Raw genomic sequence first — 17179 nt, forward strand, 5'->3', positions numbered from 1 at the left:
TACCCCATACAGGTGGAAAAACGGCGAGCTGGATGGCGTCACAAGCGTTGTGATTACAATTAACACAACTAATACAGAGCACGGTCACCCTGTCTGACACAGTCGTTGTGTAGAACAATCATAACGTTTCAGTACACCAAAGCACAGCATGATATTGCAGCGCAATACATTACAGCATATTACAATGAGAAGCAGTACAACACAAATCAATACAATCACAGCACAACACAACACAAGATAAGTAGTAATACACACCCCAACGTAGTACAACAAAGGACAATGTACTACACAACACTACAGCACAAAGTAGTACAGTACACCTTAACACAACGTAATACAATACAGCAAAACGTAGTACAATACAGCACAACACAAGACAACGTAGTACTACACACGCCAACGTAGTACAACAAAGGACAGTGTACTACACAACACTACAGCACAAAGTAGTACAATACAACTCAACACAACGTAATACAATACAGCACAACGTAGTACAATACAACACAACACAAGACAACGTAGTAATACACAAGCTAACTTAGTACACACAACACAACTTAGAACAACATAACACAGCCCATCAAAGTACAACACAGCACAACATCGCACGACACGGCACAACGCAGTACAACACAGCACAACGTAGTACAATACAACACAACGAAGTACAACACAGCACAACACAACGTGGTACATTACAACACAACGTAGTACATTACAACACAACACAGCACAATATCGTACAACACAACGTAGTACAACACAACACAACGTAGTATAACACAAAACAACATAGTACAACACAACACAGCACAGCGTAATTCAACACACGTGTGTAACAGTAGAACACAACGTGTTACGATATGGTACAATAGAGCACAATATAATATGTTATAACAAAAACACAGTAAGTACATGTACACAATACCGTGAAATAACGACAGTGCAACACACCGCAGCTGAACACGGCACAACACTGCACAACCCATCAAGTTTAAGGTTGGATAACATTGTGTATGAACACGTTATACAAGCAGATTTACAACACTGTACTACATTGACCTCGAGGTCATTTCATAAAATCTACTGTAATTTATTAATACGTAATGGGTGTGTTGCAGTTCGATGATATTTCCTTGTGGATTACTTTTTCGACAAATCAATAAGTATTACAGTCAGTAATCATATATACTGAAACACACAGAAAACGCATAATCATCTTTAACTCGAAATGCATGACTAGAAAACGAATTTGGCAGTACAAATAGACACACATCGAATGAGATTTCAATCCCGTATGACGACATTCTTGTGTTTAATTATCTCATGCCTCAACAACTTCATTTTATTTTGTGGCCTTTTTACAAAACTTCGAGTATTTGTTTTCAAAGTGTGTCAGTATATGTTAATACATGTATGTTTTTGATCGCTTGTAATAAAATATTTTACTGTAATAACTTCTGAATATTGATGGAATAACCTACACAATAATATCATACACAAGGAACTACATTGCTTATGCAATGTGTATCTTAACTGCAAATTCTACTATATTTGCGTCAGTTGGTCAGTTATTTAGTGAGTGAGCGAGTTAAAATTTAACGTCGCATCGGCATTTTTCCAGCCATATAGCGAGGAGACCAAGTTGATATAGTCACAAGTGAGTCATGAGTGCAAAGTTATATTTAAAAACAAATTTTATAAAACACATTTGGTGATAACAATATCATTCAGTTATTCAGAGCAACTATCATTTAAATCACGCTGATTACTTCACGGTCTCTGTATATGCATATATTAGAGCTAGACATTATCTGGCGTTTCCATGTGAATGTCGTGTATACCTGTAAATCTGGGCAGGGGTCACAGCGTCAGTGGTACAGCGTAACCCACACCAGTGACCGCTCCTACATGGCAGTAACCAAGGTTTTATTTCACCTGCTTGCGAAATTGAACCTTTCTTAGAATTTCAACGTGAAAACAAAACAAGTTTGTCAGTTGCGACAACGACAGCAAATTAAAGACGAGAAGAATCTTTGTGAGTTGAATTATGTTTGTGTCTTTCAACCGACCGCATACCTGTGCCTAAGGCAGTTATTGTGTGTCAGCTTTGGACAAACAGCGAAGGACAACATGTTAGGTTAACAGTCAGGAGTTTGATGTTGGAACCTCCGCGAACGGCAGTATTGGGCTATCACACAGGAAGTAAGTTCATTAAGCTTGTTTATTGGACCAAGACATGGACCCATGTTTAAATTCAGACCAACCGAGCTAAATGTTCATTAGTCCTCGCTGGAGCCACTCCTCCGCTAGGATACCTGTGTGTTGTGGGAGGCTGGTGCTGGCTAGGTGAATTGAAATCCAGTCACCCAGCGACCGCTGTCACACATCTGACTCACGGTGAAAGTAGTCCAGCTGGCCGTCCCAACACGGCGCTGTGACGGATAAATCAAGCTGGGCGTGAGCGAGATTTCCGCAGTGATCACATCATCCGTCATTCAAATATCTACTCGGGCTATCATTTCCCCAACGTCATCCGCATTGACTTCCAGGGGTTATTAATTACGACTCACGAGACTCGATTCATTCGGACGTGCTGTAGAAGTAGCTTGGACATAGATTCGCCATGTTGCCTGGGGGTAGACTTGTGTTGCAGGCTTATACCTGTGTGTTGTTGTGTTCCCTGTCTCCCCTGGGGGCCTGGGGACATGGGAGGCTTGTAGACCCTCCCTCACGGTCCAGTATGTGGAGGTTTCAGTTCAATACACCCAGGAATTATGACGACAATCAGCTTTTCTGTGGCGGAGTAAAGGTGAGTTTATGCTATACAGGTTATCTAGATTGTTAAATTGTGAAAACACTCAAGTAAATGTACCATGTACATGAGAAATATACAAATATGAAATTCATCAACACGAAGGGGTCACACGAGCAAATGTTTAAGTTTAACGGCAATAGAGAGTCAAGTTTATGAGATTACATCCAAAAGTTTAAGGTTCTTGTTATATGACACATCACTTGAATATTACATATAGGAGTAGAATAATTATGAAAAATCGTGATTTTTTGGGTGAACAAGGAAGTATTAATCCTTTTTTATCAAAACGACCCCTTTCTGGCGCGGATTGTCTTCCTGGTGCGTCATCTATGTATATAGGTATAGTTTCGTTGTGTAAATATGCTATGTTAAAATAGCGTGCATATTTGCATTCGGTTTGTTCACTGGATTTAACAAGAATAAGCGTTTGTAAACCTTTCTTTTCAAGTCCACGATACCAGGTAATTCTGACACACTGATACGTCAATTACTTTTAATTCCACGTCTTCACAGTCTTCGAATGCATTAGACAAAGGTGACGTAGTACAGATGCGTGCATATTACAATACAACATGCAGCGTCGTGACTGTACCGATTATTGTAGTGAAAACGGTCACTCAAAGTAGGAGGAACCATCGAACGCATATCTAGTACCTGTAGTTCCAAACAAGTGTCTACTTGATAAATTCTTCTGTTACTTCTATTGGTTACTATGTTCATGCATAAATTAAATGCCACACTGTGACTTGACACAACGTGCTATGGATATAGTTGCATAAAGACGCAGTCATAAAGTAACATGGAGACATACATAAAGTTGCAAACAGACACATACATAAAGTTACACATAGACACAAACACACTTATTTCAAACCATCAACGCCAGAGAATAATTAGTCTCGATTAACTGTCTAAATATATTCCATCGGGCGTAAAAGGCAAAATTATAAGAATGGATCACTAAAAATCAGTGATGACACCAGGTCCTGCTCTTCCTCTTGCAAGAACCAGGTCCTGCTCTTCCTCTTGATCGCCGTGATATTGCTGGAATATTGCTAAAAGCGGCGTAAAACCATACTCACTCACTCACTCACTCACTCACTCTCCCTCTTGCACCCGCCACTCACAAAAGTTTCATGAAAACAGTAAGTGTTTGTTCGTTCCTAAGGGGCCGACCATCTGACACTTTATGTTTTCTATAAAATCCTGGCCCAGTAAGTGCCAATGAGTAAGGAGGTGTGATGACATCCTGTGAAGGCCATAGTAAGGGATAGCAGCTCAATGTCCACCATAAACTTCCTGGAATGATCTAACCAGGCATGTGATTGTGAAACATTGATTGAAGAGCTCAGATGTAAGCAAATGTGTCTTTACATGAAATTTGTATAAACTGTACATGCTGAAGGTGTATTGCGCAACATAAAAAGGGGCATTCGCGATTTGAAAATCTACATCATCCAGGCACAACCATAAAGTGACAAACTACAACATGTATAAACTGACACACATGAAGGGGCATACAGACACAAGTATAAACTGACAGAGACAGGCATAAAGTGACACATATGAAGGGACATACAGGCACAAGCATAAACTGACAGACAGAGACATGCATAAACTGACACACATAAAGGAACATACAGACACAAGCATAAACTGACACATATGAAGGGACATACAGGCACAAGCATAAACTGACAGACAGAGACAGGCATAAACTGGCACACATAAAGGAACATACAGACACAAGCATAAACTGACAGACAGAGACAGGCATAAACTGGCACACATAAAGGGACATAACAGACACGAGCATAAACTGACAGAGACAGCCATAAACTGACACATATGCAGGGACATACATGCACAAGCATAAACTGGCAGACATAGACAAACATAAACTGGCACACATAAGGGGACATGCAGGCACAAGCATAAACTGACAGATATAGACATGCATAAACTGACAGAGACAGCCATAAACTGACGCACATGAAGGGACATACAGACACAAGCATTAACTGACAGACAGAGACAGGCATAAACTGGCACACATAAAGGAACATAACAGACACAAGCATAAACTGACAGAGACAGGCATAAACTGACACATATGAAGGGACATACAGGCACAAGCATAAACTGGCAGAGATCTGTATAAACTGACACACATGAAGGGACACACAGGCCAAGCATAAACTGACACACATGAAGGGACATACAGGCACAAGTATAAACTGACAGAGACAGGCATAAAGTGACACATATGAAGGGACATACAGGCCAAGCATAAACTGACACATAGAAAGGGACATAACAGACACAAGCATAAACTGACAGAGACAGGCATAAACTGACACATATGAAGGGACATACAGGCACAAGCATAAACTGGCAGAGACATGTATAAACTGACACACATGAAGGGACACACAGACCAAGCATAAACTGACACATATGAAGGGACATACAGGCACAAGCATAAACTGACATATATAGACATGCATAAACTGACACATACGAAGGGACATACAGGCACAAGCATAAACTGGCAGAGACATGTATAAACTGACATACACGAAGGGACGCACAGGCCAAGCATAAACTGACACACATGAAGGGACATACAGGCACAAGCATAAACTGACAGATATAGACATGCATAAACTGACACATATGAAGGGACATTCAGACACAAGCATAAACTGGCAGAGACATGTATAAACTGACACACATGAAGGGACACACAGGCCAAGCATAAACTGACAGACTGAGACAGGCATAAACTGACACACATAAAGGAACATAAAGGCACAAGCATAAACTGACACACATGAAGGGACATACAGACACAAGCATAAACTGACACATAGAAAGAGACACACAGGCCAAGCATAAACTGACAGACAGAGACAGGCATAAACTGACGCACATAAAGGAACATACAGACACAAGCATAAACTGACAGACAGAGACAGGCATAAACTGGCACACATAAAGGGACATACAGGCACAAGCATAAACTGACAGACAGAGACAGGCATAAACTGGCACACATAAAGGAACATAACAGGCACGAGCATAAACTGACAGAGACAGCCATAAACTGACACATATGCAGGGACATACATGCACAAGCATAAACTGGCAGACATAGACAAACATAAACTGGCACACATAAGGGGACATGCAGGCACAAGCATAAACTGACAGATATAGACATGCATAAACTGACAGAGACAGCCATAAACTGACGCACATGAAGGGACATACAGACACAAGCATTAACTGACAGACAGAGACAGGCATAAACTGGCACACATAAAGGAACATAACAGACACAAGCATAAACTGACAGAGACAGGCATAAACTGACACATATGAAGGGACATACAGGCACAAGCATAAACTTGCAGAGATCTGTATAAACTGACACACATGAAGGGACACACAGGCCAAGCATAAACTGACACACATGAAGGGACATACAGGCACAAGTATAAACTGACAGAGACAGGCATAAAGTGACACATATGAAGGGACATACAGGCCAAGCATAAACTGACACATAGAAAGGGACATAACAGACACAAGCATAAACTGACAGAGACAGGCATAAACTGACACATATGAAGGGACATACAGGCACAAGCATAAACTGGCAGAGACATGTATAAACTGACACACATGAAGGGACACACAGACCAAGCATAAACTGACACATATGAAGGGACATACAGGCACAAGCATAAACTGACATATATAGACATGCATAAACTGACACATACGAAGGGACATACAGGCACAAGCATAAACTGGCAGAGACATGTATAAACTGACATACACGAAGGGACGCACAGGCCAAGCATAAACTGACACACATGAAGGGACATACAGGCACAAGCATAAACTGACAGATATAGACATGCATAAACTGACACATATGAAGGGACATTCAGACACAAGCATAAACTGGCAGAGACATGTATAAACTGACACACATGAAGGGACACACAGGCCAAGCATAAACTGACAGACTGAGACAGGCATAAACTGACACACATAAAGGAACATAAAGGCACAAGCATAAACTGACACACATGAAGGGACATACAGACACAAGCATAAACTGACACATAGAAAGAGACACACAGGCCAAGCATAAACTGACAGACAGAGACAGGCATAAACTGACGCACATGACGGGACATACAGACACAAGCATAAACTGTCAGACAGAGACAGGCATAAACTGGCACACATAAAGGAACATAACAGGCACAAGTATAAACTGACAGAGACATGCATAAACTGACACATATGAAGGGACATACAGACACAAGCATAAACTGACAGACAGAGACAGGCATAAACTGACACATATGAAGGGACATACAGGAACAAGCATAAACTGACACATAGAAAGGGACACACAGGCCAAGCATAAACTGACTCACATAAAGGGACATACAGGCACAAGCATAAACTGACAGAGACAGGCATAAACTGACACATATGAAGGGACATACAGGCACAAACATAAACTGGCAGACAGAGACAGACATAAACTGACACACATGAAGGGACATACAGGAACAAGCATAAACTGACACACATAAAGGGACACACAGGCACAAGCATAAACTGACAGATATAGACATGCATAAACTGACACATTTGAAGGGACATACATGCACAAGCATAAACTGGCAGACAGAGACATGCATAAACTGACACACATGAAGGGACATACAGACACAAGCATAAACAGACACACATAAAGGAACACACATGCACAAGCATAAAGTGACACACATAAAGGGCCTGTCATAAGGTACTATATCAAAGATGTAATGCAGAAGAAGTGGGACACCCAAGTAGGTACAAATAAATTACATGCAATAAAACCAACTATCGGTTACACTTACTTGGGTTTTCAGTCCAGATTTGAAGAGGTCATTATGCGACGATGTCGTATTGGCCATTCGCGTTATATACATGAATATTTATTGCAAGGTGAAGATCCTCCATTCTGTATCCTTTGTGATGAAAGAATCACAGTCAAGCATGTCCTGCTTGACTGTATAGATTTTTCCATCACAATGGATAATTATTTCCAGGTTTCATCCACAAAGGATCTTTTTTAATGTAAGCTCTCATTTAATTCTTGGATTAAAAGAAACTGAATTAATAGATAAATTTTGATTATATATATATTGTAAAAAGTATGTGATTTTAATTTGGTAGAATGATTCGATAACTGAGATTGTTGGTGGCTCTACCTTCAAAGGGGGTTGAAGTAACGTAAAATAGTTGTCCCCCTGCGAGGGTACGTAAGTCCCACTTCATTCAAAGTATGTTTCATTTCCATGTTTTTAATCGTAGAATTCTTGTTGTTTTAAATGATTTGGCTTAAACTTACTAACAATCACCAGTGGCCAGAGGGATGGAGTAAATCCTGCTGGGGTACCATGCAGGAAGCAGATGTACCGTAAGTCCCCATGGTCCCTATTATGGTGACCTACCTTTGGTTGTTGGTGATCTTATAGCCCATTTTTATTGTGTACTGTATGAATTGTTCAAATTTCATGATGCAATGCTAGTTTTAAATCTACAGCTGTGATAGTCTAGTGTTTTTACTGTCCTTTGTCGACAGATTTTAATGTTTATATTTATGTATTATTACTTTATAACTTGATTTTGTCACTATATGGCTGAAATATTGCCGATGTGACTTTAAATTGTAACTCACTCACTCACTCACATAAAGGGACACACAGACACAAGCATAAACTGACAAATATGAAAGGACATACAGGCACAATCATAATCTGGCAGACAGAGACAGACATAAACTGACACACATAAAGGGACACACAGGCACAAGCATAAACTGACAGATATAGACATGCATAAACTGACACATATGAAGGGACATACATGCACAAGCATAAACTGGCAGCCAGAGATAGGCATAAACTGACACACATAAAGGGACACACAGGCACAAGCATCAACATTGATAGCATTAATTGAAGCACATCACATTTACATACGCAAATCAACCAGTTGTATTCACTTTCCTTTATTATTATATATTGAATGTTTATAATGTGATATCAAACGTGCATTTAGACAGTACAAATAATACTAAAAATCTTCAAAAATAAATAAATAAATACGACAATTAAGTCACAAATAAAAATAAACACTGTAGCTGTATGCAATAATAAGAAAATGAATATTACTACGTTTTAATTTCAGCAAACAGTAAATAAAACTTTAATCGGACATGCATATATGTAGGTACACGTACATTATACTGTAGACGCATGTGATTTATAGCATACGTTTATGACCTCAGGCAATAGAAAGGAGCAATTCATACTTCTTCACAGCGACAGGTTAATGTAACCTCATGATGACACGCCGACATGCTTTACGCGTCTTGTCTGGACATCCTCTGTAACAATATCTATCTTGTATTGTCCAACTGACTCAGACAGACAAATAAAACAAGCCAACAGACAAACAGACTGATATTAAGGAACTTATTGCATATCCTTCTTAGTTAACCCACGTGGAGGGTCTCCGGAAGCATCACAATCTGACAGGTTACAAATGAATACTGGTCATGTAAAATACATGCATATCTTATGACCTACGTCCTTTGAAGATTCAGTGTATACACTGTATGTCAACGGTATTAACCCGGCTCAAGTGTATAACAATGTATGTATACGTCAAAGAATACACCAGAGGCATATAGTCATGATTAATGAGATTTGGTATATTCACTGAAGTTGTGATAAATACCATCCTGATGTTGTAAGAACACAGTTTATCATAAAGGTCACGAGTCTGTTTGACATTTGTATATTTGTCTGTGTCCGTGTTTGCATGAATATGTCTGAAAATGGACTGAAGCTGCTATGATGACCAAACGGTTAACATCGTAGTGCACGAGTTCTTATGTGTATGCTATGTAGGACATCCATGCGATTCCTCCAAGAAATGAACTTGTAACGTTCACAAATGTTTGCCAGATACCATCTATTATTGAATATTCATTGAGTTATTTTCTGATGACAAGTTTTATGAATGTAAGAAAATTCTGGTGTCATTTGTGCAAACCTTAGGCAGGCTTTACCACTGAAAATTCATCAATATTCATATTTATCTCCCCCACCACCAAGTACCTGTACACGTGCTCTATAGTTAGGTTCGCTGGTCATGCCGACACATATGGGTACACTTTATGAAGCCCATTCCTGGTGTCCTCTCCGCGATATTGCTGGAATATCGCTAAAAGCGGCGTAAAACCATACTCTCTCACTCACTATAGTTTGGTTCTCTTATTCCATTTTGAATGACATTGTTTGACAGACAAACATTTTAAAATGCTTAATTACGAACCTTGATATGTATACATTGTTATTGAACATAAGTCAATATTATTAATTATCTTCTGCACTATCTGTTAACTGATACTTGATAGTGTTGTGTACTAGGCAAGTGTAAAACCTGTTTTAGGTTACACATCAGTTACATCAGTTTGATTCATATGTTTAAACCAGTGTCAGAGGACTATATATCAAGTGTCATTTTAACAGAGACGTTTGTACAGAACAACACCAGCCTTTCGATCGAGATTCACTCGTATTGTTGGTTGTGTTTCACGTGTACAAATAACAATTTAAAATGAAGACAAAAGCATGTGTTGTTTATTATAAAATACGAAGGTTAATACCTGATGCACCAAATTACATTTCATTACATAATACAACTTGGCATTATCAGTTCATTCACTTTCATTTTATGTCATATAAAAATATGTTTATTTATTGAAATACTCTGATAAAGAAGTATTTGTTAGATAAACCAAACGTGTTGAGGCATAACTTTAAACTCTCGTTGTGGTCTGCGCATGCGCTCTGTACTATTTGTTATGACTTGTGGAGCTCCCAAACCTCCTGGCATTGTGTGAATCTAGCTGTGCCAAGTATCGAATACGTGTCTGGTTTGTTCTCGGATAAATATGACCACGTTGGCCTTACCTTGAATACCATTGTCAGATACAAAGGCTTCGCTCGTTCACCAGTATTTACTCTTCGGGGGATATGCGTTAGGCTTTGCCACCTCATCTAAAAAGAAAGCATTAAGTACATCGATTAGATATTTAGCTCTAGGGGGCTAAAAATATGTGTAAATTCTTTTACCGATACTTCAAGGTCTGAAGCACTAGTTCTCCATTTCAGATATCTATTGTTTGTCTTTTAATTACATTTCTTCCGATTTTGAAAGCGGTTGAATTCCAACCCTTGTTTTGGCTAAGATCTGGTACACGTATGCTAATCTGTCGCCATCCTCTTCAGTTTAGGGTCACACGTGAACACTCGTGAAGGTGCTTGGGCAAATATGTACATAGTATACAGCTGGAGGCCTTTTGCTTATTGCAGGTGAAAATTGTCAATGAACACTGAAAGGTCTTCTTTCAAATGAACGGAGTAGGATTTTATACCGTGAAATGAGGGCAAGGTAGCGGATTTGTAACGCTGAAATGTAAAACTTAGAGAGCTCAGCATTGAATGAGTACGTGATGATCTTAAAAGACATATGCGCATCAAAATGCATGACAAACGTTACTGTTAGGTGTATATATTATGATATTTTTTTAGGAATACAATCAAAGAAATATTGATGTTTCTATGGATTTATTTTATAGATTTAGTATATGAAGGTTACCAATGTGATAGAATTATGCAAATTATTGAATAGAAATTCTAACCGTCAACGCCAGAGAATAATCAATCTCGAAATTATTAACTGTTTCATTTGAACTGGAATAGTTCACACAAATAAAGACTAAAATATTATGATATCTTCTCCAGAAAGGTATTTCTTTTGGGAAACGGGTATTCATTTGTATGTGTTATAAGGAAAACCATACTACAACTACTAACAATAACGTGCTTTCATGAATAGTGTTCACAATATCTCTGGAATGGGTTTGATGGTATACCCCTGTTGTCTGACAGGTGAAGTTTCGAGTCATTCCACGTAATGTAAACATAGGTGTTTCTGGCGGAGAGGTGTTAATAATCTAAGTTAACGTTAAAACCAGACAGAGTTTGATGTGGGGAAATATACCGTTTTAGAACATTTAGTCTGCTGAAAGGAATACCAGAGGGCGTGAGTGTAGTGCACGTTCCAACGTTTCCATTGTTCTTATTTGCATCCATGAAAGATTTCTGTCAGTTAGAAGGTAAAATCGGGTAATAACATGTTCTATCAAACATTTTTTTCGGGACATAGGATAAACGGACAAGTATTATGCTAGTTTTAGGGCGGTGGGGTAGCCTTAAGGAGAGAGAGAGAGAGAGAGAGAGAGAGGGGGGGGGGGAGAGAGAGAGAGAAGTACCAAGTTGACTTGAGTTACTTCACACGCAATCTGTCACTTTATGTCGTCTTATCCTAATCAACTTTTGATGGGGATACTGTTTTATCACAGTGTCACATACTTCTCAACGTCTCACATGTTTATGGTTCACCATGGAATAAAAGGATAAGGCCTAACAAAAGTCACTTACAGATGGACCGTTCGACGGGAACACGTATAGCATGATTTTATTTTAAATGTTAAATTGCATGTTAAATATTTACATCTGGAGTACATTTCCAAAATTGACGAATCAGTGTCCAAACTTATGTCAGATGCATTTTCCTATTTTGACTTGTTCTATATGTAGCCGTGTGTGTTCAGGTGACGAGGGCCACCGGTTGTGCAGGATAGGCTCCCCTGGTATCATCACTATTCGATAGTGATTTATGAATCCTTATATTATGACAAAGTGGGAATATTACAATGTGTTATGGAAGGCTTTTGTCTTGTCCAGTTAACGACATTCTTCTAAACACCAAAGGCAAAACACTTTCAAAAATCGTAATTAATCTCTGCCAAAAGCAGTGTCCATTTACGATTCCGACTCACGTCATATGAAGCACGTGTTTATGAATCACTATCAAATAAAAATGAGCGTTTCCTGTCCCATTGGTGTCACCCGTCAGAGACAAATGCATAACCAAGCCAAGTGTTGACCTGAACAAACACGGGAATACATGTATATGATACAAGTCAAAATAGGACATTGCATCAGATATCATTTTAGTCAATGATACCTCCAAATTTGAAATGCCCCCCAAAATATTTAGTTGAAAAATGTAGAAACCCAAACTGGAATATTGCTCGACATAAAGGGAGAGATGACGTTTTTAAAGTTGAAGTCATCCCTCTGGGCACCAGTTTTAGCAAACATCACCTCACACACTCATTATTCCATGACTTGTGTCAAAGCGTTATTTGTGTGCAGCGACGTCATTCGCCACATACACCTCAACACAACATTGTTGGGCAGTTTCACGTAACTACTTGTATTTTTAATCGCCAATGTCCACATCGTGCTTGTGTGCATACGAGATGCAGATCCAGTTGCAAATAAAATAATCATCTTGGCCGTTGTGTAGTCCCAGTATTTTAAAAAAAGCCAATGAGAAACACGTTGACGTTGATCACTGTAAGGAATACATTAACGTGAGATAACCGTGTGCTGTTCTTGTGTAGATTGTACGACATCCCGGAATGTTTGCTGAGAGGCTTTTTAACTTTTTTAAATTCTAAAACAGAACGTGGTAGTTTCGTTGAAGTTAATTGTGAAGTCTTAACGGGAATTTTCGTTTGATTAAAACATAAAAGCATGTTTACACATCTCAAAGCAAACGTGTTGCAGTAAAGAAGTATCAAAGATATCATGAATTATTAATGTTGTGGGTGGGTAGGGTTGGGGGTGGTGGGACCGGAAACAATTTGGCCTCATGGTTCACCAAAAAGTGATTTGTTTAAAAAGAATTGTTCAGCTCCCCCATGCGCAGAGAAATACGTGTTTTTGTTTATAAAAAGCTTGCGCCTGTACTTTTCAATCTCAAACAGGAATATTGAAATATTTACTTAACTATCATTTTACGTCGCATTGGCAGAATATAGAATTTGAAATCCATACTTACACATCATTGAATCTTAAAACTAAAACGCACAAACAATCTGTTAGGTAAGGATAGATGGCGCATGATCATGAAAGAGTACGTCATATTTTGTTTGTATTGCCTTTAACCTTTGTCCCCGTTGGTATCGATGATCTGACATCGTTCAAATAATCGTCAAATAGCCATCCACTGATTAACCTACCTTAACTAGAAATAAGGAAGCCAGAGCAATTCCCTCATCTGTTTTATATTAAGATCTATGCATAAAGATTCAGATTGACAAAACACTATCCACAAGACTGTATGACCAGAGGGATGACTTCAACATTCCAATAGTCAACTCTCCTTATGTCGAGCTATATTCCTGCAGAACAAGCCTCTGGTGTCTGTATTTCACAACGCTGAGGTTCAGTCGAGTATGCTCTTTCTACCAAGATATCAGAGAGCGTCATACGCTTCTTGCTCAGAAGTTGTTTGATCAAACTTTCAACATACAAGGCCTCAATAAAGCTTTCTGAAGGTTTTATGGCAGACATGTCGAGGACATTTCCAAATTTGACGGATCAGTGACAAAACTGATGTTCGATGCAATTACTTATTATGACTTGTGCAATATGTTCCAGTGTTTTTTTTCAGGTGAACAATTGACTTGCCTTTGCATGTGTTTGTGAAGGGTGCGACCGGTGGGGCAGGATACGTTTACCTTTTTGTGAACACTATTTGATAATGATTCATGAACAAATGCTCATGATATAGTCGGAATCGTACAATCTTATTATTCTTATGAATATAGAAAGGATTTTGTCAGGCTTCGTGATAATGTGTCATCGTACTCCCCAAAGGTGTGGGTAGTTGCTTACAATTTTAATCTGTGGATTCTCTGGTCCAGCCTCGGTTATTTACTTACGTCGTCATGGTGTAGCTGGAATACTGCTGCAGCGTTACACAAAAAACAACTTTAATCATTGAGGTATTAAGAATGCAACATTCATTTACAATTACACTTTGTTAAGTGAGGGAGCTCTCGCCAAATATCAGACTATGAAAAAAATATCATGAGTTCATCAAATTTGGCATCTCTTTGAAAAATACATGAAAGTAAATATGCCATTGTTGTTGCAGGTTCAGTATGAAGACAATGGCGGCAAATGTGGCGTGTGTGGCGACCCCTGGCAGGGACCACGCGACAACGAACCTGGTGGAAAATTTTATACAGGCATCATTGTCCGGAAATACAATGTTGGTCAAGTGATAGGGGTTAAAGTTCAACTGACGGCCAGTCACAAGGGCTTCTTCGAATTCCGACTTTGCCCAAACAACAATCCATTCAAGAACGTGACTCACGCCTGTCTTGATAGGTACATCCTTCCCTTGGCTAAGACAGGGGAGACCAAGTATATGATAGAGTCAAAGGATAGTAACCAAAACATTGAGGTCAATCTGAAATTGCCAGAAGGAGTTCGATGTAGCGCATGCGTATTACAGTGGAAGTACAACGCCGGAAATAGTTGGGGCACTGATTCGGTCGGCAATAGCTGCATCGGCTGTGGTAACCAAGAGCAGTTTTATGGTTGTGCTGATGTTGCTATCGGCTCTGATCAGGCTGTTGTGGGCGTCATCCCACCCAGGCATCCTTGGTACTTCGACACGGACGACCGGTGGTACTGGGGTATTGTTGATGGAGGAAATGGAACCATGTTTGCAGCTGCCCACAGACATGACGGACATACACTACTGGTCCTGCTCACCGTCATTGTGGCTGCATGTATTCAGTCCCGGTGCCAGTGAAGAACAGACACGTCTAACTGTGCTCAAAATACCCAAACATTGACAACAATTTCATTGTCACAACAGCATTCTGAATACAACCCCTGTGTATATATGTATATAGATTCCCTTATGTGTTTCCTAGTTTTCATATCAAAGCACGCATTCCATTGATCAATAATATTATCGTGATTATGAAATGATTATTTTGCATTTCAAAGCAACACACGCGAGAACGTTTCACTTCATTCCCAATTCGGTTTTGCTATGTGTAAGATGTTTACTTTTACAATAAAATACAAAATGAATACTTGTTTCTCTTATCATCTTATGTCGGTGCTGTGGAGAGAGGGAAGTGTATGACATCTTCAGCAAAAGACGAGGGGTTGGCACCGCCTTTAGCGATATTCAAGCACTTTCACGGCGGGGGCTTCACACACTCAAGTCATGTGGAGAGTCGAACACTAGCCTTCGGCGTGACGAGCGAGGGCTAAGGCCACTAGGTTACCCCGCCATCCTTTAGCATCTAAATAACTGACACTTCATCGACATTTCTTTGTCTGAATGTATCAGCACGTGGCGCGTTAGTAAAAATCAAGGTTGACAGGTTGAGTAAGGAATACAATTTGTAAGTGAAAAGGTTGTTACATAAACATTAGAAGATTATCGTCTAAGTATGGTTGGGTCTGAAACAGACAAACCAATTACACCAACGTCGATCAGAGACGATATTCTAACAACCTGGCAAAAATATGCAAGAAATATATGTGTCTGTCCACACCAGCAACCTATTTGGAGGCGTTACGACAATCTTTGTGCACTAGGCAACTGTGTGCCGGGAGTACCCATGGAAATCCACAATGACTTAGCCTTCTAAGATGTTGAGGAAGCAACAGGTCAATATTAGAGAGTCTGGCCAACCAACCCACACCTGTCAAGAGGAAATTACTGCCTCGCCTGCACAGCACACATGCTTGATTGTCCGCAAACAGGCGTGCTGTCACAAACATTTACCAGGACAACAAATTCATTAGGAACAACGAACCGCACAATAGGTCAAAACCGGTTCCTCTTCTGAACAATGGCCTTCCTTTGTCAGCATACACCTTATCGACGTAACCGAACTTTGATTAATGAAGTTTTTGTTCCAGGAAGCCTATTGTGTTCTTAAATCTTTCAAGATGATGTTTTTGTAGATATAAAGAGAACTTTTGTGTTAGTCAATTACAAAGATTTAGGAAGCTCTACCATTAGTAGGAAACTATTGAGATTCAACATTCTAAAATTGGGAACCTGGAACCTGGATATACTTCTTTTATTTCTTAACAGCTGAAACCGTTCTTTTTCCTATCTGATTACGACAATGTATAAAGAAGCTACATGTAGTTATTATTGCTTACCAGTGAACCGAGGAAATAAACTCGCTTATACACTCAACGGAAATACTAACTGTTATCGTACTCTAATGAATCATATACTTTATATTTAGAAGCACTGTCTGCTGTTAAGAAAATTATAACTCTGATCTGTTTTAAACACAACAATACTACT

The 17179-nt window shown here is 39.3% G+C and overlaps 1 protein-coding gene across 1 annotated transcript; it reads left to right on the plus strand.

The window, feature by feature from the left end:
• The first annotated feature begins 2296 nt into the window (after positions 1-2296).
• LOC139469113 (uncharacterized) lies at positions 2297-15932 on the plus strand. Its single transcript, XM_071251245.1, has 2 exons — positions 2297-2815; positions 14984-15932. Exons 1-2 carry the CDS (start codon positions 2630-2632, stop codon positions 15647-15649), a joined length of 852 nt encoding a protein of 283 aa, XP_071107346.1. The 5' UTR covers positions 2297-2629; the 3' UTR covers positions 15650-15932.
• The last annotated feature ends 1247 nt before the right edge of the window (positions 15933-17179 follow it).

The sequence above is a fragment of the Haliotis cracherodii genome, unplaced genomic scaffold (genome assembly GCF_022045235.1).
Source record: "Haliotis cracherodii isolate W230 unplaced genomic scaffold, xgHalCrac1.p SCAF_2, whole genome shotgun sequence".
NCBI lineage: Eukaryota > Metazoa > Mollusca > Gastropoda > Lepetellida > Haliotidae > Haliotis > Haliotis cracherodii.

What these genes read in the sequence shown, in the direction of transcription:
- LOC139469113 (XM_071251245.1), top strand. Translation starts at nt 2,630, where the DNA reads ATGTTGCCTGGGGGTAGACTTGTGTTGCAGGCTTATACCTGTGTGTTG. An exon ending in TTTTCTGTGGCGGAGTAAAG is followed by an intron (nt 2,816 to 14,983) that starts GTGAGTTTATGC and finishes TTGTTGTTGCAG; the next exon opens with GTTCAGTATGAAGACAATGG.